The sequence below is a fragment of the Engraulis encrasicolus genome, chromosome 18 (assembly GCF_034702125.1).
Source record: "Engraulis encrasicolus isolate BLACKSEA-1 chromosome 18, IST_EnEncr_1.0, whole genome shotgun sequence".
Classification (NCBI taxonomy): Eukaryota; Metazoa; Chordata; class Actinopteri; order Clupeiformes; family Engraulidae; genus Engraulis; species Engraulis encrasicolus.
In genome coordinates, this window is record NC_085874.1 from 19,316,192 (window position 1) to 19,343,691 (window position 27,500).

A 27,500-nucleotide genomic window follows, 5' to 3' on the forward strand; every position below is an offset into this window, starting at 1 on the left:
AAGCTAAGGGGTCATTTCACGTGAAATCAGACACTTTGGGACCCGACCGACCCGGATTTCAATCATACTTGGTGTGCCTTTTTAGTAGCAAGGTAGCACCCCAGAACTGCATTGGTTTGAATCTGACACTAATATTAAGGGAGAAACAGACTAGGAAAGGTTCACATGTGAGGGTAGGACACTATACATTCAGCCTTGAATATATCAGTTAGTGTTAGTCACAAAAAGATGCCTGTGGTGTTATTTGAAAGCTCTTTTCTGGCTCTACATATTACACAATCAGCTTGGAATACAACAACTCTCAGAATATGAATTATGATAAATTGAAAAATTAAAAATTGAATATCTAAAAAACCTATATTTTAAAACGGCCAGTTCCTTGTCCAAACGTAGCCGGCAATGTCATTAGCAACACCTCAAATGCTGGTGTTCGTTTCTTTATTCATTTCAGAGAGAATTTGACTCACAAATATGGCATCATACAGACCACTTACTAATAATATGGTAATACCATAGTAGCATCACATGACAAAACAAAAACAAAACAAAAATGGTCAGTTTCCATGGTCCCAGGTTTCAGAAACTAAGGCAGATGTCCATTTATACACACCAAATGATGATATGTGAATGTTTGAACATTCCTTCTCTGTGTACCTGTGTCATCTTCCCTTTACCGTACTTTAAAGAGATAATCAATGGCTACACTCTCATTTTGTACTCTACCAGTGCATTTGAAGAAGCAGCTGTGTCTTTTGTAGATAATGTATAAGTACGTCCCGTTGCAGTTACAGGTTCCACAACCAGAAGCACATCCTGATGATCCATGACAAGTCTATCTGGTCTGAAGGGAAAAAGTGAAGGATGGAGATGGTCCATGAGGATGCAGGAAGTTCAGTTTCACCTCTCCAGTGCTCGGCATACATTCCTCAACACATGCTAGCCACCAGTTGCCATCATATACAGCTACAACATACCCTTTGATGCTTGAAAATGTAACACATTCCTTTACTGAGCTCACTCTTTCAACTCTGCCTTCTCTGAATGCTGAAAATGGCCTAACTTCCACTGTGTCCATTGACAATGGGCAGAAGCTGTGTAGTTTTTGAGTACCTGGAATAGTTCTAACTTCTTGCAGATTCCAACCTTTTCAACAGGTTCTCAGCTTCATGATGGTACATCTCTGTTGTGGCAAACTGGCAATGGATGTTCTTGAGAGAGATGCACCATCATGAAGCTGAGAACCTGTTGAAGAGTTTGAATCTGCAAGAACTATTCCAGGTACTCAAAAACTACACAGCTTCTGCCCATTGTCAATGGACATTAGGCCATTTTCCGCATTCAGAGAAGTTGAAAGAGTGAGCTCAGTAAAGGAATGTGTTACATTTTCAAGCATCAAAGGGTATGTTGTAGCTGTATATGATGGCAACTGGTGGCTAACATGTGTTGAGGAATGTATGCTGAGCACTGGAGAGGTGAAACTGAACTTCCTGCATCCTCATGGACCATCTCCATCCTTCACTTTTCCCTTCAGACCAGATAGACTTGTCATGGATCATCAGGATGTGCTTCTGGTAGTGGAACCTAACTGCAACGGGACGTACTTATACATTATCTACAAAAAGACACAGCTGCTGCTTCAAATGCACTGGTAGAGTACAAAATGAGAGTGTAGCCATTGATTATCTCTTTAAAGTACGGTAAAGGGAAGATGACACAGGTACACAGAGAAGGAATGTTCAAACATTCACATATCATTTGGTGTGTATAAATGGACATCTGCCTTAGTTTCTGAAACCTGGGACCATGGAAACTGACCATTTTTGTTTTGTTTTTGTTTTGTCATGTGATGCTACTATGGTATTACCATATTATTAGTAAGTGGTCTGTATGATGCCATATTTGTGAGTCAAATTCTCTCTGAAATGAATAAAGAACCGAACACCAGCATTTGAGGTGTTGCTCATGACATTGCCGGCTACGTTTGGACAAGGAACTGGCCATTTTAAAATATAGGTTTTTTTAGATATTCAATTTTTAATTTTTCAATTTATCATAATTCATATTCTGAGAGTTGTTGTATTCCAAGCTGATTGTGTAATATGTAGAGCCAGAAAAGAGCTTTCAAACAATACCACAGGCATCTTTTTGTGACTAACACTGACTGATATATTCAAGGCTGAATGTATAGTGTCCTACCCTAAAATGTGAACCTTTCCTAGTCTGTTTCTCCCTTAATATTAGTGTCAGATTCAAACCAATGCAGTTCTGGGGTGCTACCTTGCTACTAAAAAGGCACACCAAGTATGATTGAAATCCGGATCGGTCGGGTCCCAAAGCGTCTGATTTCACGTGAAATGACCCTAAGGCTTTTAGTGAGACAAGACGTGACGACCAGTGACCAGGGGTGCATTTCTCAAAAACATAGTTGTTCGCCAGTAAGCAACTTGTGTAGTTGTCAATGGGAAATTGCATTGCAAACAACAAAGTAGCTAACGTAGTTAGCAACTATGGTTTCAATAAATGCACCCAAGGCCTAGAAACAGCCCAGAGAACTGGGCCCCACCACCAACGAAGCGAAGGCTTTTAGTACGAAAGGACATGACGACCGTTAATCATCTCCCTCCACCACCACACTGACGTTGTGGAGACCAGTTTTAAGCATACTGTACCTCGCTACTGCACAACACAACTTTTTTTATGCCGTTTGCGGTGACTGTTTTCCGTAGACCGATCTGTGATGAGGAGAAGCACCCCACGTAAGAAAAAAATGAACTTACATAAACAAAAAAACAGACAAAAAAAACAAAAGCAAAAACAGAATGCTTTGTGAGCTGTATCAGCAGGGTAAGCAAATGCTACCAGCTGGCCAGAGTCAGGTTAAGCAAACACTGCACTTCACACTAAACAAAGGGCTGCTCAAATAAGGCACATCAAAATTAACTCCTGATTAGTGGAAAATTTAGAAATGTATACATATACAATTACTGTATATATACGTACACATGTCCATGCATAATATACACGGTCGGTACAACATATTTACGTAGACTGATACTGTATACACAGCAAGTATACAGAACTACATATAGTATATTGTACATACACCTATATATATGGAAACATATGTTTTATTGTGTATACATGCATGTATGATTTCCAAATGACTCAATTGGTCAGGGGATCAATGTTTTGATTAGCATTAGGCTGATTCATGGTGTCCCCCTGCACTTAATAGTTAAGGCAGCCGGCCACCATGACACAACAAACACCTACCGCATTGACTACGTCCCCTGAAAAGACAAAATATTTTGTATCGTAAATGCAATTCCTGAAGTTGCTTAACAAATTCTACCATATCGTGTTTATACATATGTACAGTACCTGCACAATATAGCTTTTTCAATCATGATAGACTGATACCGGCTAACCTCCCACCCACCTTGACTGGTATACTAGTGTAACCTTTATGTTCTGCAGGAAACAGCAGGATACGTTACCTTGGCTTTTCCTGTGTGAATCCTTCTTATGCAAGCCACTCCTCCTCTTCTTTTTCGGGTCGCCGTCTTCTTTGGTGGAAGCTTGCACGTCCGTCGAGTCGTTACTCTTCTCCATGGACGCCTCCAGGCCTGCCCCCTCCGCCCCTGCCCCCTCTACTCCAGCCCCCGCCTCCAGACCCTTCTCCACATCCCCGTTCCCCGTCGACATCCTTGCTGCTGCTGCTGCTCCTCCTTCTGGGGAGTTGTTCCCGTTCACGTCCGGTTGGTCGGGATTCGCGACCCCTACCTTGTCCCCAGGTCCTTCAGTAGTCCTGTTGGCCAGGCCATCAGCCTCTCGCTGGGACTCCCCACCCTCAGCCTCAGCCTCAGGCCCGGCGGGGTTCACAGAGACTGCAAGTACCCGTGGTGGGCCTCTTACTAGTGAGGTTGGCCCTGCTGTGGGTGAGGATGGCCCCGTTAAGGGTGTGCTTGGTTGGGGCGATGCGTCCGTGGTGTCTGCAGGGCCCTGAGGTGCTGACTGGGTGCCAGGTTCAGTGCTAGCTGGGTCTGGGGAGGATGCTGGTCCTGAGGCTGGGGATGGCGATGGGGTTGAGGGTGGGTCTGAGGATGGGGCTAGGGATGGGTCTGGGGGTGATGCTGGCCCTGAGGCTGGGGATAGGGATGGGGCTGGGGCTGAGGGTGAGGATGATGCTGGGACATCCAGGGTGTTGGAACTGGGGACGGATGCATCCTCAGGCTTCTTTGTCTGATCTGTGAACGTGCCTACACACATGGACACGGACATTCACACACAAACACACACACACACACACACACACACACACACACACACACACACACACACACACACACACACACAATATCAATGCAATATTTTATATTACATTATAGATTATTTTATTTATCTTGTATTAATAATTGCATTATATTATATTATATTATATTATATTATATTATATTATATTATATTATATTATATTATTGTGCCCCTACCTGGCTGCATGCTATTCCTGTTTCGTCCACCAGGGGACAGTCTGTCCCGGTCTGTGCGAGGCCTGGTCTTCCTGAGGGGGAAGCCCTTCTTGATGTCGGCCAGCAGGTGGTCGATAATGCAGCCCTCCTCCTGGATCACCACCGGGCCTTTGCGGACTGAAAGAGACACACCATGTCAGTACTCATGTCATGTTATGATGTAAACCTTGCATTTATGGTCTGTGTATGTTATGTTGGCAGGGAAAATAGAATAAAAAAGTGATATCATTTGAACTCATTCCATGCCTGAAAATCAGTTCGGTAGATGGATAAACAAGACAATGGTAAAGTATGCTGTCAAAGTTTGAGCTGAAAAAGTCTATTGGCTGATCATTATGGTCTATGTTGAAATACATAATAACTTTGAGCTGAACTGATAATATCATGTGTTCTCCAAAAAAGACAAGAGAAGATGTACATATCAGTGGTGCAAGTGCCGAACCAAACAGACGAAAACTGAAAAGAAATGCTGAAGGTCCACAACACTGATCAATGCTAAACATTTGGGAGCATTGTGTTTTTTAGCGTAAATACTTTGAAGTCAGTTTTTAAAGTAAAAGTTGATGCTGAAAAGTGATGTTGGCTATAATTATGTCCTCGTTTGTAAGTCGCTTTGGTTATAAAGCGTCTGCCAAATGCAATGTAATGTAAAAGGTGGTAAAAAATGACACCTACTAGGCTTTCCATCTTCCCCTTTCTCTCGTTTGGCCTCCTCCTCCTCCATCCTCTTTCTCCTCTTCTCTGCTTTGATGGCCAGTTCCCTCCTGTTTTTATTGTCCTGCACACCACAACGATAACACAATAGACAACAACACAGCATTAGATCGGGAGAATTATAAATTATGGATGGATAAACTTGAAGAAAAATTCCTGCTTGAAGAAAAAATGTCAACATGCAGATCTAGTAGGCCTATTGCTTGTTGTGCAGTATGTTAAGATGCTTTGAAAAAAATATAAGCAAACCATGACCCCCAATAGAATGACTGGGATCCCAGTAAGAGCTGGACAAAAAAAATGCAGCGTTGTCTGATTCTGTGCAAGACAAAGGTAGCGTGGGAAATACTACTACTGGATGTTGAAATTGGCAGGAATTGGCATCCCATGTTCTTGTCCTCTTCCGAACCATCATCCTCTGTGACTTTAAACAACATGCAACATGCAGGCTATGAACTGATTCACTCCAACATTTTCCTTTAACTCCCACCCCTGCCAAGTATCCCACCGTGGTATCCAACCTGGTAAACTAGGCCTTCAAAACTTAATTTCATCACAAAATGAAGAATATTATGGGGGCTGATTTATGCCCGTGTTCATTTTGAAATGCAATTTTTTTTCCGTCTACACATTTTGCTCCCAATTATATGGTATGTGGATTAAATCATAATACTGACAGGTGTGTTTTAGAAAACTCTGGTTTACAAAAATACACGTTTACAAAAATAACCATATACGTGTAAATCGGGTTATAGCAGGCTAACATGGTTATGGACCAGGTTTCAATTTGGATAAAAGCATTAGTGTAAATGTAATGTAATGTGTGTGTTTTTTGTTGTTGTTGTTGGTTTTTGTTATTATTTATATTATTATTTTTTGTGTATGTGCCTTGGGTTTGGGGTGGTTGTGGGTTGTTGTGTTAATGACTAAAATTTCAATAAAGAAATGTTTGAAAAAATATATACAGTGCCCTCCATAATTATTGGCACCCCTGGTTGAGATGTGTTAAAAGCCTTAAAATAAATTCAGTGTTTATTGCAGAAGAATACTGTCACACTGAAAATTGTAGGAAAATGTAGCCTTCAACTCAAATGAATTGTAAGAAAATAAAAAAATCCCTGACTAAAAAATAATTATTTTTCATTAAATCACCTGTTCCACAATTATTGGCACCCTTAACAATTCCCAGGAAATAAATATAATTGAAGCATTTCTGTCATTTCTACAGTAGTTTACAAAGTTTACCAGAGTATGTAGGAACATTTAATTAGTAATTCATCACTTCCTGTTTCCCTGGGGTATAAATATGATGTGACACCGAGGCCATTTCTCTTATCCACTCTTAAACATGGGAAAGACAAAGGAACACAGCCTACAAGTGAGGCAGATGTGCGTCGACCTTCACAGGTCAGGCAGAGGCTACAAGAAGATTGCCACTCAACTGCAGCTGCCCATATCCACTGTGAGAGGAATAATTAAGAAGTTCAAAACAACTGGAACAGTGGTAAACAAGCCTGGACGAGGACCCAAGTTTATTTTGCCACCACGCACAGTGAGGAGGATGGTAAGAGAAATCAAAAGATCTCCAAAGCTCACTGTTACAGAATTACACCAAATGGTAGCATCCTGGGGTCACAAAGTCTCCAAATCAACCATCAGGAGCTGTCTACACGCCAACAAGCTGTTTGGGAGGCATGCACGGAGAAAACCTTTCCTCACTCACAATCATAAACGCAAGCGTCTGGAGTTCGCCAAGCGGTATTGGGGCTTCAACTGGGACCGTGTGCTTTGGTCAGATGAGACCAAGATTGAGCTTTTTGGCAACAAACACTCTAAGTGGGTCTGGCGTACCACGAAAGATGCGCATGCTGAAAAGCACCTCATACCCACTGTGAAGTATGGGGGTGGGTCAGTGATGCTGTGGGGCTGTTTCGCTTCCAAAGGCCCTGGGAACCTTGTTAGGGTGCATGGCATCATGAATGCTTTGAAATACCAGGACATTTTAAATCAAAATCTGTTGCCCTCTGCCCGAAAGCTGAAGCTGGGTCGTCACTGGGTCTTTCAGCAATACAATGACCCTAAACATATGGCCAAATCTACACAGAAATGGTTCACCAGACACAAAATCAAGCTCCTCCCATGGCCATCTCAGTCCCCTGACCTCAACCCCATTGAGAACCTGTGGGGTGAGCTGAAGAGGAGAGTACAGAGGAGAGGACCCAGGTCTCTGGATGATTTAGAGAGATTCTGCAAAGAGGAATGGCTGAAGCTCCCTCTTTCTGTCTTTTCCCATCTTGTGAAACATTATAGGAGAAGATTAGGTGCTGTTTTGTTGGCAAAAGGGGGTTGTACAAAATATTAACACCAGGGGTGCTAATAATTGTGACACACATTATTTGATGTCAAATAATTATTTCTTTATGTGGGATTTTTTCCCCACTGAATAAATGCACTTGTATTGAAGGTTGGATTTTTCTCTTTTTTTCCATTAAGGTCCCATATTATTTAGAAAAAAAATAAAATATTTGGAAGCTAAAAAACACATCTCAACCAGGGGTGCCAATAATTATGGAGGGCACTGTATATAATGTAACGTAATCTCCATACTTTAATAGCTTTGAGGAAGAGTCCTCTGAATTTCTTTATGGTGCCGAAGAGCTCCTCGAGTGAGAAGCGGGAGACGTCTTCGCAGAGGTACTCGGCCAGGTCCTCCTTCTTCTTCTCTACGGAGTCCAGACGCTCCTCTAGGTCTGTGCACTGGTCCAGGCAGGCCTGGGAGAGGGGAGGTACAGCATCTCTGAGGTCAGTCTTTCACTGTACAGTTAGTTAGCAGTAGTAGCATAACTACAGAGCATACATGCGTACGTAGCTGTTTGGTAGTTTTCTAAATTGCTTTGGAAAATAGTGTTTCCAAAATCAAATCAATGCTTCACCAACATGTCAGGTTGAAATGGAGATCCAGTGGCAACGTAAAACACACCTACCTTGATGTCAGTCAGATATTGTTCCTTGATGTCCTGTATGGATGTGGAGGAAACTTTCTTCTGGGAGTTCTTCAGGCCTTTGACGAGGGTGCTAGCTTCTGACTGCACAGAATCCAGGCTGAGGCTGAGGAGACATATTAGATGATATTAGAGGTCATCAGATCAGAGAGGCATTGGCTGATCTCACATATACAGTATACCTGAGGCTGAGAGAATATTATTAGGATGATATTACAGGTGAGCACATTAGCACACTAGCCTGACAAGCCTGAGCCTGTCTACTACTAACATTCATAGCTAGAAGTAGTTGAGAGAGTCTGCCTTGTGGCTTGTCAGGCACACATGCATATTAGCAAATACCTGAGTAAAATATGCTGCAGACAACAGACAAACATTTATGAAGAGTTCAAAGAGTTCATTCAAAACTCCCAAACAAGTGGAACTTCATTGCTATTGGACTTGAACTCTTCACATTGAAAAAATATATAAAACACATGAAGACTCTCCCATTTCCCAGTTCTTACCCTGCAGCTTTTTCACAGATCTCAAGGTCGTCAGGAAGCTTCAGAAGGTCAGGATGGTCCTGTTCAGCCTCCTGTAGTCATGTGAAAGGGGGTGGAAATACCATGTTAAAACATGCATTTGCGGCACTGCCATGGCCTAACAGTAGGGCACTGGGTTATTATGACGGCGACCGGGTTCGATTCCGGCCTGGATCATTTGCCAATCCTTCCCAGTCTTTCTCCCCGCTCATTTCCTGTCTCTCCTCCACTGTCCTGTCAAAAAAGACTAAAAAGCCTTAAAAAAAGCTACCTACAGTACAGTGCACAATATTTACAGATAAATAATATTTTATTGCATAAGAGCAAGGTCCGTCTTTTTTTTCACTTTAAAGAAATAGTTTATTACAGAAAATGCTATGAGGCGGTAGCAACACATTTTAGACACCCATGCACGTACGACATGCACACAAAACATAGCAAGGTATACTGCTATACTTTACATATCACACTAATGTGCATCGACATTGTTAGTTTTTGTTGAAAATCTGTAAATTCCTGGTCATGAAATATTCTCCAACACATCTGTCAACGTGTACAACTTTAAAATGCAACCTAAGTCTGAACTTTATGTGGAAACTTAAGTGATCATTTTGCATTCATTCTCATAAAGCCTTCAAGTTCAAACATTTATTTCATGCCATGTTGATCCACAGGGCATTTGTCTCTCCTACAGCACATAACGGAAGAGTTTTCAGAAACTTCTTTCTAGAGCTTGAACACATTCCCTTATAGTCCAACACACTGAAATGCAAGACGCCTTCAAGTTTCCAAAAGAGGGCCAGTTGCTTACAGATACTTCCCAACTTGACCTATGACCTATGGTGGTTGAGAGTTTACAGTCAGATGTCCTACCGCAAGTATGTGGTGGAGCAGCGTGATGTGGGACTTGTTGGCCTTGGTCTCAGTGAGCTTCAGGAGCGTGCCGATCTTGAAGCCTTCAGCATTGCCTGTGTGGCTCCCCTTTGCAGCACAAGTACACACACACAGTTAAGTACTTTTATTTGGATCTCACCAAGAAGGCAGCATTACAAATCCAAATAGTGATGGAAGCAAATTGCATAGCGATCAGTAGGGACTGATCAGAATCATAGGGTCCTATGCAATACATCACAGGTCAGAATGGCCTGGTTAATTTAAGTTGTTTAGGGGTAATAATAATAATAATACATTTTATTTTTGAGCGCCTTTCAAGATACCCAAGGACACTTTACAATCAAAACAAATACATAACAGTAGGGAAAGTAAAACAAAGCTTCAGTGAATTAACAATAGGAGAGTAATTAAAATGCAAAAATAAAATAGAAATAAAAGTACAATAAAGATAAATGTTTTCAAGTAAGAAAAGAAGTAGAATGCATTTGAAAATAAAATAAAATGAGGGGGAAAAAAAATAATATGTAAAATTAAAAATAAACTGATGATTAAAATAAAGTGGAAGTGCCTGTCAATGAAGTGGAAAAGCAGAAATGAAAAGGTGTGTCTTCAGCTTGGATTTAAAAGTAGACATGGCACCTCCTACACCATATTGCTAACACACACAGACACAGACACAGATACAGACACAGACGCAGATACAGACACAGACACAGACACAGACACAGACACAGACACACACACACACACACACACACACACACACACACACACACACACACAGAGGATTAATTTGCAGGTATGTTGACAATAACTACAGTACGTAACAGGAGTGGCATCTCAGCCGTGTATGGTCATGCCCCTAATCCACTGTGCTTGTTAAAGGGAGCGTGATAGTCAGGTTTGCAGGTGGGCAGCATGCATCTAAGGCCAGTGGTGTAGTCTACGTAGAACGCGGGTATACGGAGTAGGCCTATAGGACCCACTTCTACATTTCAGGGACTTCAGTATACCCACTTAAAATTGATTGATCCATTACTTTGAATAGCAAAAATATATACAGTATACCCACTTCAAAAAAAAAGCTCAAATATACAGTATACCCACTTCAAAAAAGTAGACTACACCACTGTACTGTCGGTGTAATAGGAATGATTTAGCGAGCAGGCCAACCTGCAAAGCTTGCTTAGTGTCCACACGTCAAACGGTCTTAAACTTGGTTGTCTCCAACTAGTCTTTTGGATATACGTTATTAGAGACGGTCTATTTAAAACAAAAAAATCTTTGGCATAATAAGTCCACCAAGGCAAGTGTATATTAAACATGTTCCCAAGTTATCATTCGCTAGCAAATACACAAATGTTCACTTAAAATTCCCTCGGAATCTGTTTTCTGATCTGACTCGACTGATGAATGTACAGTCAGGTGATTAACTACGTTCAACAGTCAAGTTAGCGGTTCCTGGATTCGATGTTGAATCCATTGTTAAACGAGCAAAAGGTTTTTCTGGATAACACTGCTTGCGGTGTTCATTGCTACATGTCTCTGCTTGTTAGTGTTGGATTATCAGGATGTAGCTCTGTGCAGCAAATTGGCAGGTAATGCCAGGGAAATAATAATACTGTGTAAATGTGACGTTTGAACAGATATAGGCTTCGGGGCCTTTCTTTTTAGCTGGCTCTGTCAATAGTGTCTGCTTCTTATCTTGCATCAGTCATAGCACTAATCTGGGTTGTGTTTCTCAAGAGCGCAGTTGCTAGCCAGTTAGTAACTTGGGTAGTTGCCAATTGGAAATTGCATTGCAACCAACAAAGTAGCTAACATAGTTAGCAACAATGGTTTGGGGAACTGCACCCCTGACTGAGTGTTACATGAGTAGTATGTAAACTCTCAAATAAGACCTAACGACCTGCCTTTGAAGAGTTAGAGGCAAGTGCAAAATGCATTGTGTCTGCATTTATTGTCAGTGCATTTGATGCAAGAAACGTTAATCATATTGACATTACAGCCGATACAGTACATAACACAAAAACGTCATGACTAATAATGAAACCTAATCCTGTCAGAATCAAACCTGTCCGTACATAGTTAAGGAAGTTGCCAACATCCAGAATGAGCTTGCAGAAGCTTGGCAACCGAGGGCTTTCTTTCAGACCTACAGCGAAAAAGATACAGATTACATACCTGCCAACCTTGAATTTTTTTTTTGAGTAGCAATTTATCGCGGCGCGGCAATTCACGGCGCAACAAATACCTACAAGTGAGAAAATGTGGTCAACGCAGCGCGATACCATGGGCCGCCGGCGGGCCCATCTCTGAGAGGCTACTTTGTTTTGCACACCTTGGGTTGCCAAATGTCAAGGGGGAAAATATGGGACTCTTCATTCAGGCAGGGGGAGTAGGGGTCCTCTCCCAGGAAAAAAATGCTTTTCTTAGATGCAATTTCCTGCATTTTAATGCATTTTAGCCTAACATCCCGTGTATCTGGCAATTTCACCAGATTATCTTGCTCTTCACAGTACTTTGAACTACCATACATTATTAAACTTTCATGGAAGATGTTTTTTTTTTTTGTTTCACACCATGACACCAATAAAATGCTATGGTATAGTGTGCTGGAATTCAGGCCTCTAAATTAACTGTATTAATCACCAGCCAATATGGCTGTTAATCTTACAAGTCAAACATACCACCAGTCCGGCTAGTAAGTTATCCTATGTACCAGCCAAACAGAGCATTTGGTCACTTGGGGGGTGTTAAGGAGCTGGAATCGAGTATGAAATTGAAGCATTTGCTTTGCATTTTTTGGCTGTAGAAGGTATATGTAGGGAAATGTATAATTTGATTACATAATACAGAGGCATTTCAGTGATTTTTATGAACAAAAAGTTGAATTGCAATGATTCTTACATAATTTCCCCCAATATTAATAAATGGTGATGTTGTCACCTACTGTGAAGAAGTATCAGCAGATTGTAGAGAAAAAGATAAAGACAGGTGTTATCTAGGCTAGGATAATATCAGGTTAATATTATTACCTTGGGGGCTAACATCAAAATCACACTTGCATCCATTCAGTAGCCTACACGTCCTGTGGCTCTACCATTGACAGTATATTCTATTTACTGTCAATGGGCTCTACTGATGGACGAGGGCTAATGGCCACTTGGAACTTCCACAGTAACTTTTGAGGTGCATGCACGCTTCTTTTTTCCACTTCTTTACATATTGGCCTATCTACCCTCATTTGCCGTCATGAGTTGGCTATTGTTCAGTGTTCTGTGCACATACATGATGACAGGATAATATATTTTATTAATAGATTGCCATACGTGATTACGGATAGTTCTAGTCGTGGAGTCATGCATATTTTGGTATGACGCACAATACCTGTTACACCTGTTCACAGAATGGGCCACGACTCCAGTATTCCTATGTCTTTATACGGTGTCATGGTAGATTACGGATGTACTCCGAGCACAACCGTTAGAACTATCGCTGTATTTCCCCCATATAAAATGATCCGACGCAAAGGGAAACCGAATTTAGTTCGCTGCTAATCTGCTAATTTATAGCGCAGTAATAGTCAGCAGTCGACCACATTTTCTCATTCGGAAGTAATCTCGTTTCGGTCCAATATCAAAACAAGTACCAACATATTGCCGTCAAATACGGCGAAACATTGGGTGAACCATTATGTTCAGGACGACAGACCTCGAGCTTTATTTATTTTCATAAGTTTACGGATTTAGCAACTGGACGCAATTCACTATTCCCATTGAGGCTACCTTTCTCAAAGCCCATTTACCTTTGAAACGGTGATTTTGACGGTGCTCACTTGTAAAACTACAGCGACAGCACCAAGATGGATAATATATGATGACAGGAGGACACTTGTGTCAGAGATTATAGGAGTAGTCTCTCTGCTTGTGTGTCTTCGAAGCAAACTTTCTATCTGCAGCTGATGCCTCGACTCGAGCGGAGCGACAACAAATTAAGACCCCTATACCAGCGCTCTGATTGGTCAATATTTCCCCCCCACACGTTGCTGGCCAATGGAAAGGCCAGCGCGAGAGTTGCAAGCAGAGCCATATCTACTCTGGCTGGTTGCAAGTCTACAGAGAAATATAATATATAAGGGCCCGTGAAAACACTTTGCTATTGGTTTTTCCCGTATTTTGAAGTGACAGCGCCGTAGTTTGATGTCAAAATCCGTATCTGCTACACAAAATGCGTAATGGTCGGCAGGTATGAGATTATGTTAACAAGAAGATCTACCATGAAGACATATTATTTAACAATCACACATATCACATCCTCTGAAAATATACAGTATGTGACTATGTTCCAAGGTTTAATACTATTTCTAGGATTGCATCAAGACATTGATGAAAAGTGGATTTCGATTAATTAATTGAAGAATGTAGGAGCTCACCATATCATTCAAAAAGTACATGTATTTGCTTACTTAACTGTTCAATTTGTCGATCATAATGTTAATTTAAATTCTGTTACAACTTGTATCCAGGATCTCAACTTCGGAAACACACACATACAGACACACACAGTTCTGCAATGTGCATCCAGGATCTCAATTTTGGACACACTCAAACACATTTGATTACTTTTATTTGGATCCAAGAGACAAACAGCAGGGTACAAGATCCAAATATTTTGGAAAAGGTATTTGACATGTTGATAGATCTTAATGGCTACACACTTTTACATATAGTACCAGCCCTCTATAATGTTGTAGCATTCAAAATTCATGGATAAACAAAACATCTATTTCTTCACACACACACACACAGACACACACAGACACACACAGACACACACAGACACACACAGACACACACACACACACACACACACACACACACACACACACACACACACACTGCAACCAGGAAGTCAACTTTAAGACACAGACAAGCACACACGCACACACAAACACACCACTCACTGTCGCAGGCTGCATCCAGGAGGTCAACCACACACACACACACACACACACACACACACACACACACACACACACACACACACACACACACACACACACACACACACACACACACACACACACACACACACACACACACACACACACACACACACACTGCAACCAGGAAGTCAACTTTAAGACACAGACAAGCACACACGCACACACAAACACACAAACACACCACTCACTGTCGCAGGCTGCATCCAGGAGGTCAACCACACACACACACACACACACACACACACACACACACACACGCACACGCAAACGCACACACACACACACACACACACACACACACACACACACACACACACCACTCACTGTCGCAGGCTGCATCCAGGATGTCAACTTTGGGTCTCAGCATCTCCAGCACAGTAGCCGTCTCCTCACAAAGCTGCATGCACTCGATACGCAGAGGGTACCTACAATCAGATCAAGCACAACACTTGAGCTACGTTCACATACAAAACTCGCTTCTCGCTCACTCGCCTACTTGCCACTTGCTCATGGAACGTTCGCCAAACGTTCCCGTGGCTTTAACTGCCAAAAGTTAAAGCTGCGGAAACGTTATACGAAGAGGGTAAGTGCAATCAGATCAACCACAACACTTATACGAAGAGGGTAAGTGCAATCAGATCAACCACAACACTCTAATATGCAGAGGGTATCTACTGTACAATCAGATGAACGACAACACTAATATGCAGAGGGTACCTACAATTAGATCAGACACAATACACTTAAAGGTGGTTGTGCAGATTAAAATGTAAAAGAATTTTCACCACTTCTTGTTCTTTTTAGTACTACGTATTTAAACTAATATCCATAGTATTTGTTTTGGTTGGGTACCACAAAAACATAATATTATATGAAAATACTGCATGTGAATAGTTAATGGGGGACCTTGTCATGGTTAAATTTGGGAGCCCATGGTATAGGCCACTACTTCCCAGTTTCGCTCAGGTGGATAACAGATTTTTTTTGGCATTGTCTTGCATGTTTCCCTAATGTTTTCCTTTGCCACAAATACAACTATATTTTTGATATTTGAATAATGTCTCGATTTAATGTTTTGCATTGAGATTTACCCAGGTACAGCCAGCAGCAGTAGGTAGAACTGGTCAACACCCGCCAGCTTCTCTCTCTCTCCATCGTATGCTTTCAGATTCTCAATCTGGAGCAAGAAAAAAAAGAAAAACAACATCAGCATTTGTGTACACAGCCTGTGCAATACCCACAGTAGGGACAGGAGTTTGACTTTGCATGCTTTTGCCCACTGGCTTAAATGAATCACCAACACTGATATGTTGTAAGCTGTGCAGACATGTACAGGCAGGGAAGAAAGCACACCTGATCCTGAGAATCTTACACCCACAGGTGTTGTGGCCCTTCCACAGAAATATGTGACTGTGTGTGTGTGTGTGTGTGTGTGTGTGTGTGTGTGTGTGTGTGTGTGTGTGTGTGTGTGTGTGTGTGTGTGTGTGTGTGTGTGTGTGTGTGTGTGTGTGTGTGTGTGTGTGTGGTAAACGGTTCCTATTTCTCAGCGTGATCACACAGCATATGCAACAAAGGCAGTGGGGGGTGTGGGGGAGGGGTGGTGTCGATCATTCATCTTAAAGAATGACATTACAGATTACTCAATATACGTATATTCAGTTCAGTTAATTCCCAAGTGTACCTCGTGCTTCTCTGGAAGGAGCTTCTGCAGCTGCTTGAGGACCTCCACATCAAACTTGGAGCGGTCGCCATTACGGATCATCGCCACAAAGTCCTCGTTGGAGCTGTGGGGAAAGTTGGATGGTGAAGATTACAATTTATTTCGAGAGCACATTTAAATACAGATACAGCAATTACAGCGATACCAATAACAAGTTCACAAATGTTCATGGAGGATCAGAGATGTCATACCAGGTTCTGAAGGTTTTTTTTCTTTATTCACAGGCCTCACATAGGTGAATGATTTTAATAGTTGCTCTACCTGCTTTGAGTGCTCATTACAATCATTTGCTTCAGATTTGTAGACTGTTTTTATTGACTACTCCATCACAAACAAAGTAGTACATACACTCACCATCGAAATTGCTTCAGAAATATGTTCAAGTTCAGATTTTTCTTGGCATCAATAAAGGATATCTGTTGGAGAAAAGACATTTATATTCAACATTTTCTAATTCATTCTGTAGAAAGATACAGCAGCAAAAGAGAGGGAAAAGAAGATGGCACTTTATGGCAAGTTTTTGTCATGCACTTTGCAAATGAATAACGACCAAACACAAGCTTTTTTTAAATTCACAAACACATGACATCTGCATGATAAATAAACTGTAACTTTTAACACTTCACAGTAAAATAAATAAATAAAATAAAATAAAATAAAAATACAAATAAATGAAATACTTCAACACATCACTCACCTCCTTGGGTTCCTTCTTCACCATTGGCTTGCTGGTCTTGGCTTTGGGCTCCACGACGGGCATGGAGAAGAGCTCCTCAATGCTGGAGTAGTCCGGCTCTGTCGTGTCAGACTGCACAGAAGTCCAAATTGAATGGCTGACTAAAAATGGAGACAAGAACGGCATTAACATGGCTGATAATTAAGTAAACATTTTGGCAAACATGTTTACACCAAAACACACTTCTCAGGTTATACGGACATTATACTTGAAAGTTGGTGATAGTAGGCTATTTGAGTTTGAATATCATTTATCTGTGATGCATATTAGAATGTTTAAATCATTTTTAAATATCAGCATTAGGGTAAAAATAATTGCTATCTGTGGCAATCTGTGGTTTTTCTTTTTCTTTCTTTGTTTCTGGTTAGTCTGTTCCCTTCAATGACCTAGATCTACATCATCCTTTTTAGTCCATGGGCCGGAGCAGAAGTTGGTATCACCTGGGGTGGCAAAGTCTATCAATGTTTTTTGTAATCCTCCATGCCTGAGGGACATTATTTGGTATGATAGCCCTCTGGAAGTGGTAGCTTTCTTATATTTTTACTCACTTTTATAATGACACCCAGTGCATTTCGCAATACATGCCTATATATGGATGTAGGTGTATGCAAGTGTCTGTGATGATGGGATATATTTTTATTGATGTTAAATCACATGTAGACACCTTAGGGATTTTAAAAATATACAGTTTCGATGGATAATGTACTTTGCTATGAGTTATATAGGTCAAAATATATCCGTCATACACTTTTTCAGCAATATAATGCAAGGTTAGATTGATGCAGAAGCCTGTAGGAGGGTGGGTCAAATCCTAATACTTGTTATATCATATCTGTAGAGTGTGGGCTTTCAGAAAATATATGGGTTTGCTAGTTTAATATAAATTATACACCTATTTAGGCCAAAAACCCATAACTGTCTAATGGATTTCAATGGAAATCAATGCATTTCAATGTAATCCCAAACACATTACATAACTAAGGTATAGAGGAATAAAGGAAGTTGGGAGATGTCACAATGCACATTATATCACATCTGGAGTGTGTAGACCTCGAAAAATAAATGGATTGGATAGCTTAATAGAAATTACACAGTTATTTTATACCCACACCTCATGGCCGTCCATTAAAAATCAATGCATTTCAAAGTACAATGTACTTTACAGAACTTAAGTACGGATAGAGGAAGTTGGGAGACCCCAGGGGGATAGGTTGGATTGCAACTTTTGCTATATCATATCTGGAGAGTGTGTGCTTTCAGAAAATACATGGGTTTGATTGCCTAATATAAGGTATGCTGCTATTTCAGGCCTATAACTCATAATTGTCCAATGGATTTGAATGAAAACCAATGCATTGCAATGTAATGCAAAGTACAGTATATCACGAAAGTGAATACACCCCTCACAGTTTTGCAGATTTTTGAGTATATCTTTTCATAGGAAAGCATTACAGAAATTTCACTTTGACACAATGATTAGTGACCTTTTAACAACATATTTAACCGCTTAAATTTCTTGTTCACTCAGAAAAAAACAAAATACAGACATTAATGTTTGAACATGTACTCACAAAAGTGAGTACACCCCAGATTAAAATCCGGTAGAGAAGGGGCTATGTTGGCTCGAATCGTCTCGAAATGAAAAGGGATGACAAGGGAGGTCATCAGTGTGCGTTTTAACCTTTCTTTGCATTGAACTTTTACATTTTGAGTCTGCATCTGGCTTAAATAGATTGGTGTGAGATTTGAATGCAATCCTATGGAGAATATCATGATCAGCTTCAGTAGGCACAGTGCATGTTGACATGTATGTTTCTTTTAGGTGTATTTCAGATTGCCAATGTTGACAGCATTCATGCATCCCCAAACAATTTCAGTCCCACTACCATGCTTGGCTTATGAGAGGATACACCTTTTTTGTAAAACTCACTTGTTTACCACCACACATGCTTGAGACCATCTAAAGCAAATTTGTTTATCTTGGTCTCAAGAGAGATGAACAGACCAAGGATATGGATCACTGGAACCATGTCGTGTGATCTGAAGAGACCAAGATAAACAAATTTGCTTTAGATGGTGTCAAGCATGTGTGGTGGTAAACAAGTGAGTTTTACAAAAAAGGTGTATCCTCTCATAAGCCAAGCACGGTAGTGGGACTGACATGGTTTGGGGATGCATGAATGCTGTCAACATTGGCAATCTGAAATACACCTAAAAGAAACATGCATGTCAACATGCACTGTGACTACTGAAGCAGATCATGATATTCTCCATAGGATTGCATTCAAATCTCACACCAATCTATTTAAGCCAGATGCAGACTCAAAATTTAAAAGTTCAATGCAAAGAAAGGTTGAAACGCACACTGATGACCTCCCTTGTCATCCCTTTTCATTTCGTTTCATTTCGAGACGATTCGAGCCAATATAGCCTCTTTTCTACTGGATTTTAATCTGGGGTGTACTCACTTTTGTGAGTACATGTTCAAACATTAATGGCTGTATTTTGTTTTTTTCTGAGTGAACAAGAAATTTAAGCGGTTAAATATGTTGTTAAAAGGTCACTAATCATTGTGTCAAAGTGAAATTTCTGTAATGCTTTCCTATGAAAAGATATACTCAAAAATCTGCAAAACTGTGAGGGGTGTATTCACTTTCGTGATATACTGTACATTACAGAAATGTGTTGTAGAGGAATGTAGGAAATTGGTAGTTGTCCCAATGCATATTATATCACATCTAGAGTATGTAGACCTTTAGAAAGAATATGGACTAGATCAATGATTCTCGAACTTTAGGCCTGGGCCCACTGGTTGGCCCTTACTGTATTCCAGGTGGGACTTGAAATCATTTTCTAAAAATCAAAATCATATTTGTTTGTAGTGTATGTTTTGTTTTATTTATTCAGTCAGTGATGAGCCCTGAAGAAGAATGAACATTTCAAGGGGACCCCGAGTTGGAATAGGTTGGGCAAACCTGGATTAGACAGTTTGATACACATTACAGAGTTATTTAGACCCAAACCTCATAGCCGTCTATTGAAAATCAAAGCATTTCCAGGTAATGCAAAGTGCATTACAGAACTAAGGTATAGCTCAATGTAAGTTGACAGATCTCTCAATGCACATTATATACCTACTGTAGACCTTTGGAAAACAAATGGGCTTAATATGCAGTACAGTTATTTTAGACTCAAAAATCATCTAGCAATTGAAAATCAAATCAAACTAGGCTATATTACAGAATGAAGGTAGGTCTAAAGTGTAACAGGGAAAACTGGAAGATGTGATTGCAATTGCACACACATCAGTTTCAAGAACAGTACACGGAGATCCTGCATAACAGTATTTTCATTTTGTCTGGAACTAAACTAGACCATTACTTTTTCTGAAAATGTGTCTTGACTTGCTGGGTATGTTGGGTGTGTTGACTGCTGTAGTGTCAAAGACAGATAAGACTAGGTACATCATGATACAGACAGAAATGGCATCAGGTGAGTCCTGTTTAATTTCATATGTGTTGTGACTGAGATGTTGGAGAATGAGTAAGTACATGATGAACAATAACTATACTACAGACTTGTGAGAACACCAACCAGCGGGAATATAACTCCACAAACATGATGGAGGGAAGAAGGAATCTCACAGGGATTTGATGATTCATCAAGGAAGAAAAGATATTCAAGGGAAACTAGTGCCTTGCATTGATTGTTGCCTCTGAGTCTGATAGAGTGAAGCACACAAAGTGAATTGAAATCATTGACTGCATGTGAAGTGTGTAGTGTGAAGTGGGGCGTAGAGCAGGTGGGGTCCTGATCTCTAAGGAAAAGGATACAAATGAACATCTGCCAGTTCAACACAATTTCCTCACTTACTATTTTGGAAATTAATCTCCTTTTCAGTGTTATTTCACAAAGGATGGCCAATCATGCACATTGATACTGTTCAAAGGGCGGCATGTCAGGGTAACACGCAGCATGACTTGACACTAAATCCAAACAGCAAAGCTGGACAAAAAGAACCTCCATGAAATCTTCCTGGATCTTGCTGATGTCTTTGGCGCCATGCCCCATGAGCTCAGTGATGTGCCCTCCATTTAAGAAAGTCCCCATTTCAACAGTAACTGGAAAGAGGACTTTCAGCTTACATCATGTGGCTTGAAGTTTCAAGATGCCCATTACCAATCTAACAACTTGCAGTGCAACAAGGCATGACTACAGATGACACTAAATTCAGACATACTGTATCGTGAGTCCAGAGATCAGTGGTGAGGGAAAAGGCATAACTTGTGGTTACTTAGTGCAAGTGGAGACCTGCAATGGGAATGAGGCAGCATCAGCTCCCAAGAAGGCAGGAGATATTGGTGTATCCTTCAGTTTTCTATTCATACAGCCATTTCCTTTGGACCAGCTTATTATTTAGTATTGTACCATGGAAAGGTACATCACAGTCGGGAAATTGAAGTCTGTTGAAGAGGTTAGATGCAGAAGGTTTGTGGCAATATACATCACCAAAACATCTGAGGGATGTGGGAAGCAAGGGTCTCACAGCCACCAAAAGCACAGGTATGATCACCCTGTCACTTCCCTGTAAGGGTTTACAGCAGGGGTCCCCAAACTAAGGCCCGGGGGCCGGATGCGGCCCGCCAAGCCCCTTTGACCGGCCCTCCACCTCTCTACACCTCACCATTTGTACTGTCCCAAAGAAGCAATTCTCACAGAAAAAAATGATAAAAGTTTCTCATCTCATTGTAATATCAACAGGCCTACCATTTCTATTGTATCACTCATACATTGTCAATCACCATATTTTTCTAACCTTTCCTTGCTATTTTACATGGTTAATAGAAATTAAAAGGAATACCTGTGGTATTTCAAATTGAAAAACATGTTAAGTACTCACTTCAAATCACTTGAATGATTAACTATTTTGTACTAGAAATTATGGCTATAACAGGCAGTGGCCTAGTATACAGCCCACATGATTTATCCCGGCCCCTGATCGCAGTCAGGAACAATAATGTGGCCCCCAGAGAAAAAAGTTTGGGGACCCCTAGTTTACAGTATGAAGTTCAAAGACACCCTCAAAAGCCAGAGGAACTGAGCCAGAGGCCCTTAGTGTCATGTGTTCTAAAATAAACTCATTACTCAGAAATTGAAACTGTTCATGAAACTTACCCCTATCATTCTCCAATTTGTTGCGCCAGCAACCAGCAATCACCAATGATGCTGATTGGATGGGGAAAAAGCCACAGGACCCAACAAATGGCAAACAGCCCCTAAATTCAACTTCATCATTTATCATTCACCATGTTTTCTATACAGCTATAGCGCAAACACTGAATCTCTTCATGACTGGGTTTTTGGAAGACTAGATATAATAGCCCAACCTGGCTGATTATGATAATAGTGATGGAGATTTTGAAAATTGTAATTCACACACATTATAATTTGTTAAAACAACATACCATAGGTGCAATTGCCATGTTATGTGTGAAGGATTCTGAATGCACTATTTGCATTCTTTTCATTGGACAGTTAGTGTCATTACATTCTCATTTCTGTGAGTGAGCTGACAACTGTAATATTCTTCTTTTGCAAATGCCATTCTGAGAGTTACGTATCCTCTTGACCTCTTGCCTTGTCCTAATTAATCTTGTTTTCAAACATTTGAGTGTCCACCTCCTGTAGACTCAAGTTGAGCCATTTTTGCAACCAAGACACTATGTTCTCTATCAATATCTAATATGCCTGGTCAGCCATTGAATAGTACTTTCTGAAAATAACATCCACATGCCCATCAACTAATCATCCACAGGGTGTCAGAAACTTTTTCCATAACTGCAAGTAGGCTATATGAAAAAAGGAGACCAGGCAACATTTTTTCACTTCATGTGTGACCCAATACTACCAGTGCTTATGGGTTTGAGGTTCAAATATAATTTCATATAACAAAGTAAGCGTGATCAAGTTTGTATCGATAGCACTCTGGCCCATTTTAGGACATCTTAGCATGCATCTCCAGCACATGCCTACTATCACTTTAATTTATTAGAAATATAGGCTAAATGTGTCCTGGCCCACTGACTGAAAAAAGGATGTATGTAGGCTTTCTAAAGATCCACTGGATGTGACATTTGAGTTGTGATATCTCCCAACTTCCTACATTCCTCTACCTTAGTTCTACAATGTAATTGCAGAACTTGCATTTCAATGGTCAGCATCTAAAGTACCTGAATTATGTGCATTTAGCAATCTAATCCGTATATTTTCCAAAGGTTCATAATGGGCATTGAAACATCTCCCAACTTCCTCTATCCCTACATAAGCTCTGTAAAGTCCTAAAGATTTCATACTTTTAAATGCATTGATTTTTAATGGACGGCCATGAGTTGTGGGTCTAAAATAAGTGGGTTATTTGTAGTAAGATATCCAATCCATTTATTTTCTTAGTGTGACGGAGGTCATCTTGCACCTGTTCACCCCCCTCGGGGATCGAACGTGCGACCTCGTCAACTACAACGGTTCGGCAATGGGAGACACAGTACAATACCGCTGGGCCAAGAGACTAGTCTCTCGGCCCAACGGCACGAGACTGTATGAGGCTATCGGAGGGAGGTTTACCAACGTTCCACGCCAACTCTGTGCTAGTTAGCCTCCGTTACACTCTCCCCCTTAAACCTCACTCCCATCCCGGGTCAGCGGCACCACTGTGACGGAGGTCATCTTGCACCTGTTCACCCCCCTCGGGGATCGAACATGCGACCTCGTCAACTACAACGGTTCGGCAATGGGAGACACAGTACGATACCGCTGGGCCAAGAGACTAGTCTCTCGGCCCAACGGCACGAGACTGTATGAGGCTATCGGAGGGAGGTTTACCAACGTTCCACGCCAACTCTGTGCTAGTTAGCCTCCGTTACATTAGGTCTATACACTGTAGATGTGATATAATGTGCATTGAGGCATCTCACAACTTCCTACATTCCACTATATCTTAGTTATGTAATGTGCTTTGCATTACATTGAAATGCATCAATTTCCATTGAAATCCATTGGACAGTTATAGGTTTTGGGCCTAAATAGGTGTATAATTTATATTAAACTAGCAAACCATTTTCTGAATGCCCACACCCTACAGATATGATATAGCAATCATTGGGATTTGACCCACCCTCCTACAGGCTTCTGCATCAATCTAACCTTGCATTATATTGCTGAAAAAGTGTACGACGGATACATTTTGACTGATATAATTCATAGGAAAGTACATTATCCATCAAAACTGTATATTTTTAAAATCCCTAAGGTGTCTATATGTGATGTAACATCAATAAAAACATATACCATCATCACAGACACTTGCATACGCCTACATCCATATACAGGCATGTATTGCGAAATGCACTGGGTGTCATTATAAAAGTGAGTAAAAATATAAGAAAGCTACCACTTCCAGAGGGCTATCATACCAAATAATGTCCCTCAGGCATGGAGGATTACAAAAAACATTGATAGACTTTGCCACCCCAGGTGATACCAATATGTGAAAATTTGGCCTCTGGCTCACCCCTTATTTTTGTGTGTTTCCCTTAAAAGATGGCTGCAGTTTGGGAAGAGAGACAAAGAGTGCAGACGCCAAGCTAGGAACGAGTTCTCCAGGCATCTTGATCTCTCTCAAAGTCAATTGCACCATGATCTGATTGACGTGGTCTTGTTGTATAGCTAATTAGTTTAACAAATTACCGTAATTAGCTTAACAGGTGCTTACATAATTGACGCATGTTCTCCACAGCAACGTAAGTATCACTCCCAATAACAATACATGCAACATGTGTAAAGTATCAAAATTGATGGGACGCATTATCTAAGCGAAATGATGCATGTGAGTGATTCTACGATTCCCCTACGCTTTTGGCAAAAGCAAAATGTCAATTATCAGTATTTTTTTTCAACTAAATGACCTAGATGTTTACATAGTGTATATATTTAAGTTTCCAAACAAACAAATTGCCAAGCTTAATCTTAAATCATTTGATAAATACTGTAATGAAAGCGAACATTTGCTTAATTATTTTGTCAACAAATACTATGTCATTTCAAACATATATAAAAATACTACAGAGTTGAAACAATATATGTTTGAAAGAGCTTATGTCCCTTAGCAGTAATGTTGTCATTAATCTGTGCAACTGATATAGAAAATGTGATTGTTGAGCTTCATAAGTAGGATTTTATGAGTCACTGTGATACAGACTGACACATTTTTCATCATAAATCCCTGTAACGTCTGATTTGAATATAGTCACCCTCCTTACACAAGACTTCCTTCTCCAGAGATAATCCCTAGTGTATGTTCATAGGATTTTTCCAACACATAAGGGATCAATAGCGCAAAAACACTTTCAAAACAGTCAACGGTGTTACTCAACTGTGTTATGGTCAACAGTGCAGGGGAACAAGTCGGCACTTTTTTAGGAGAAAAAACAGAGCAGACAAACCCATCTCCCTAGAACACAAATTATTTTGTTTGTTTGTCTGTCAATATGGATATAAATTGGCAAAAACATACTCCTCCTCAACTGTCATCAGTGTTGCCAGATTAAGCTGGTTCCCGCCCAATTGGGCTGCTTAGGATGGCCGTGTGCGGGTAAAAATGGCATCTATCAGAAAAACCTTCCCACTGCCATATAAATCAATAGAATTGGGCGGGTTTTTAGGGCGGATTTTGATCATTTTTTGGGCTGGAAATCATCAGCCTCATCTGGCAACCCTGACTGTCATACTTAATTGTAACACCATTGACGGTAACACCGTTGACATTTCAGCCATTTTTATGGTGTTGTGCTAACTGAGGACCTCAGAAGTTCCACCACAACACCTTAATCAATTCATGTATCTATATGCTTTATCTGTGTTTTTCTACATGTGATTTCTAATTCAGATTCTTATGAATATGTTGATAACACAGTTGACAGGCAATTTTCCCGCTATGAGAACATGAAAAAGAATGGATTAAATTATGGAAGGATGGAGCTCAAAATTTACCAAAAAGTCTTCCCGTACCCCGCCAAAGAGGTTATGACATCACGTGATGTTATTCGTATGGCCTAAGACCAAACCATTACTGATTTATGGAGGAGGTTTCAGACCGTGACACCGTTAACACAGTTTTCGTGGACACACACAAAATGGCAAATTTCATGTATAATGGAAAGGACAGTGGTCTTTCTGACAGTTTTGTCATATTGTGATGATTACTATGAATCAACATTTGTAATCGTCTTGGGCAAAACAAGTTTCTTTACATGCTAATATGAAGACTGAATCTGACATTTGGAAAACAGGACGGCATGAAAACACCCAAAACCAGTATTAAATATTCATTCTTGCTGAGGGAAATAATGCTATGTCTACACTTTCTGTATTATATGAAAGATAAATGTTTTCTAATGTCCAAAACATCATTGGATGCAGTTAATAGTTAGTGGAATTGCCAAATAAAATCCACGGACTTAAAAGTGTAGGCGAATTAGAGAATCGCTCATACATGATAAATCTAACTAACTGATTGTTAAACTTGAAAGACCAAAAGAAATACACCTGAAATAATGGATGTATAATGGATACTGGAGTGTATGGAAAAGTCCGGCCTTACCTGAGACCACATTAGAGGGCAGCTTCTGCCAGTTGAGCTTCTTCATGCGTAGTGTGGGGTAGTGGCCGGGCTTCACTGGGGCGACAGCGATGTAGGACCGGCCCAGAGTCTGCACGGTGTGGGCTACGATGATGTCTCCTCCGCCCATACCCATGCCTGGAGGAGGGGGCGGGGGTGGGGGACCCATCCCTGGCAGAGGGGGTGGTGGTGGGGGTCGGTTACCCGGGAGAGGGGGAGGTGGCGGGGGTCCAGGCATGCCAGGTAAAGGTGGTGGGGGTGGTGGTCCAGGCATGCCAGGTAAAGGTGGTGGGGGTGGTGGTCCAGGTATCCCCGCCGGAAGTGGTGGTGGTGGAGGAGGAGGAGGAGGTGCAGCAACCCCCATGCCAGGCAGGGGAGGCGGCGGAGGTGGAGGGGCTGGTGGCTGGGCCCCTGCTTTCTGTCCCTCTTGTGACGTGATCTCCGCTTCCACCTTCCTCTCCCCTTCCCCTTCCTCGGTCCTCCTGCCCTGCCCCAGCTCTCCCTCCATGGGGAGGGTCTGCACGGCCCTGTCCCGCATCCTCAGCGGCCTCCTCACCTCCTCGCTTTCCCGTTGGCCGTACTTGCCCTTGCTGGCCATCAGCCGGGCGATGAGCTTCTCCGTGGACTGAATTTCGTCTAAAAAAACAAACAAACAAAAAAACACCAAAAAGCAGAGGGAATACATTTACAAATATGAGAC

The 27,500-nt window shown here is 41.1% G+C and overlaps 1 protein-coding gene across 3 annotated transcripts in view; it reads right to left on the bottom strand.

Moving 5' to 3' along the window:
- Nucleotides 1-27,500, bottom strand: part of LOC134469135 (inverted formin-2-like) — a 47,864-nt gene that overhangs the window by 2,436 nt on the left and 17,928 nt on the right. For 2 of the 3 annotated variants that reach the window (XM_063223204.1, XM_063223206.1), the window contains 14 exons: nucleotides 26,783-27,436; nucleotides 17,089-17,228; nucleotides 16,746-16,807; nucleotides 16,353-16,455; nucleotides 15,763-15,848; nucleotides 14,996-15,096; nucleotides 11,748-11,818; nucleotides 9,643-9,750; nucleotides 8,752-8,822; nucleotides 8,228-8,351; nucleotides 7,851-8,015; nucleotides 5,205-5,307; nucleotides 4,491-4,646; nucleotides 3,498-4,259 (listed from right to left, as the gene is read on the bottom strand). In XM_063223204.1, coding sequence (XP_063079274.1) covers nucleotides 3,498-4,259; nucleotides 4,491-4,646; nucleotides 5,205-5,307; nucleotides 7,851-8,015; nucleotides 8,228-8,351; nucleotides 8,752-8,822; nucleotides 9,643-9,750; nucleotides 11,748-11,818; nucleotides 14,996-15,096; nucleotides 15,763-15,848; nucleotides 16,353-16,455; nucleotides 16,746-16,807; nucleotides 17,089-17,228; nucleotides 26,783-27,436 — 2,706 coding nt within the window. Of the gene's footprint in view, nucleotides 1-2,669; nucleotides 2,733-3,497; nucleotides 4,260-4,490; nucleotides 4,647-5,204; nucleotides 5,308-7,850; nucleotides 8,016-8,227; nucleotides 8,352-8,751; nucleotides 8,823-9,642; nucleotides 9,751-11,747; nucleotides 11,819-14,995; nucleotides 15,097-15,762; nucleotides 15,849-16,352; nucleotides 16,456-16,745; nucleotides 16,808-17,088; nucleotides 17,229-26,782; nucleotides 27,437-27,500 lie in introns of all 3 variants that reach the window. The other variant, XM_063223205.1, reaches the window with a different exon arrangement.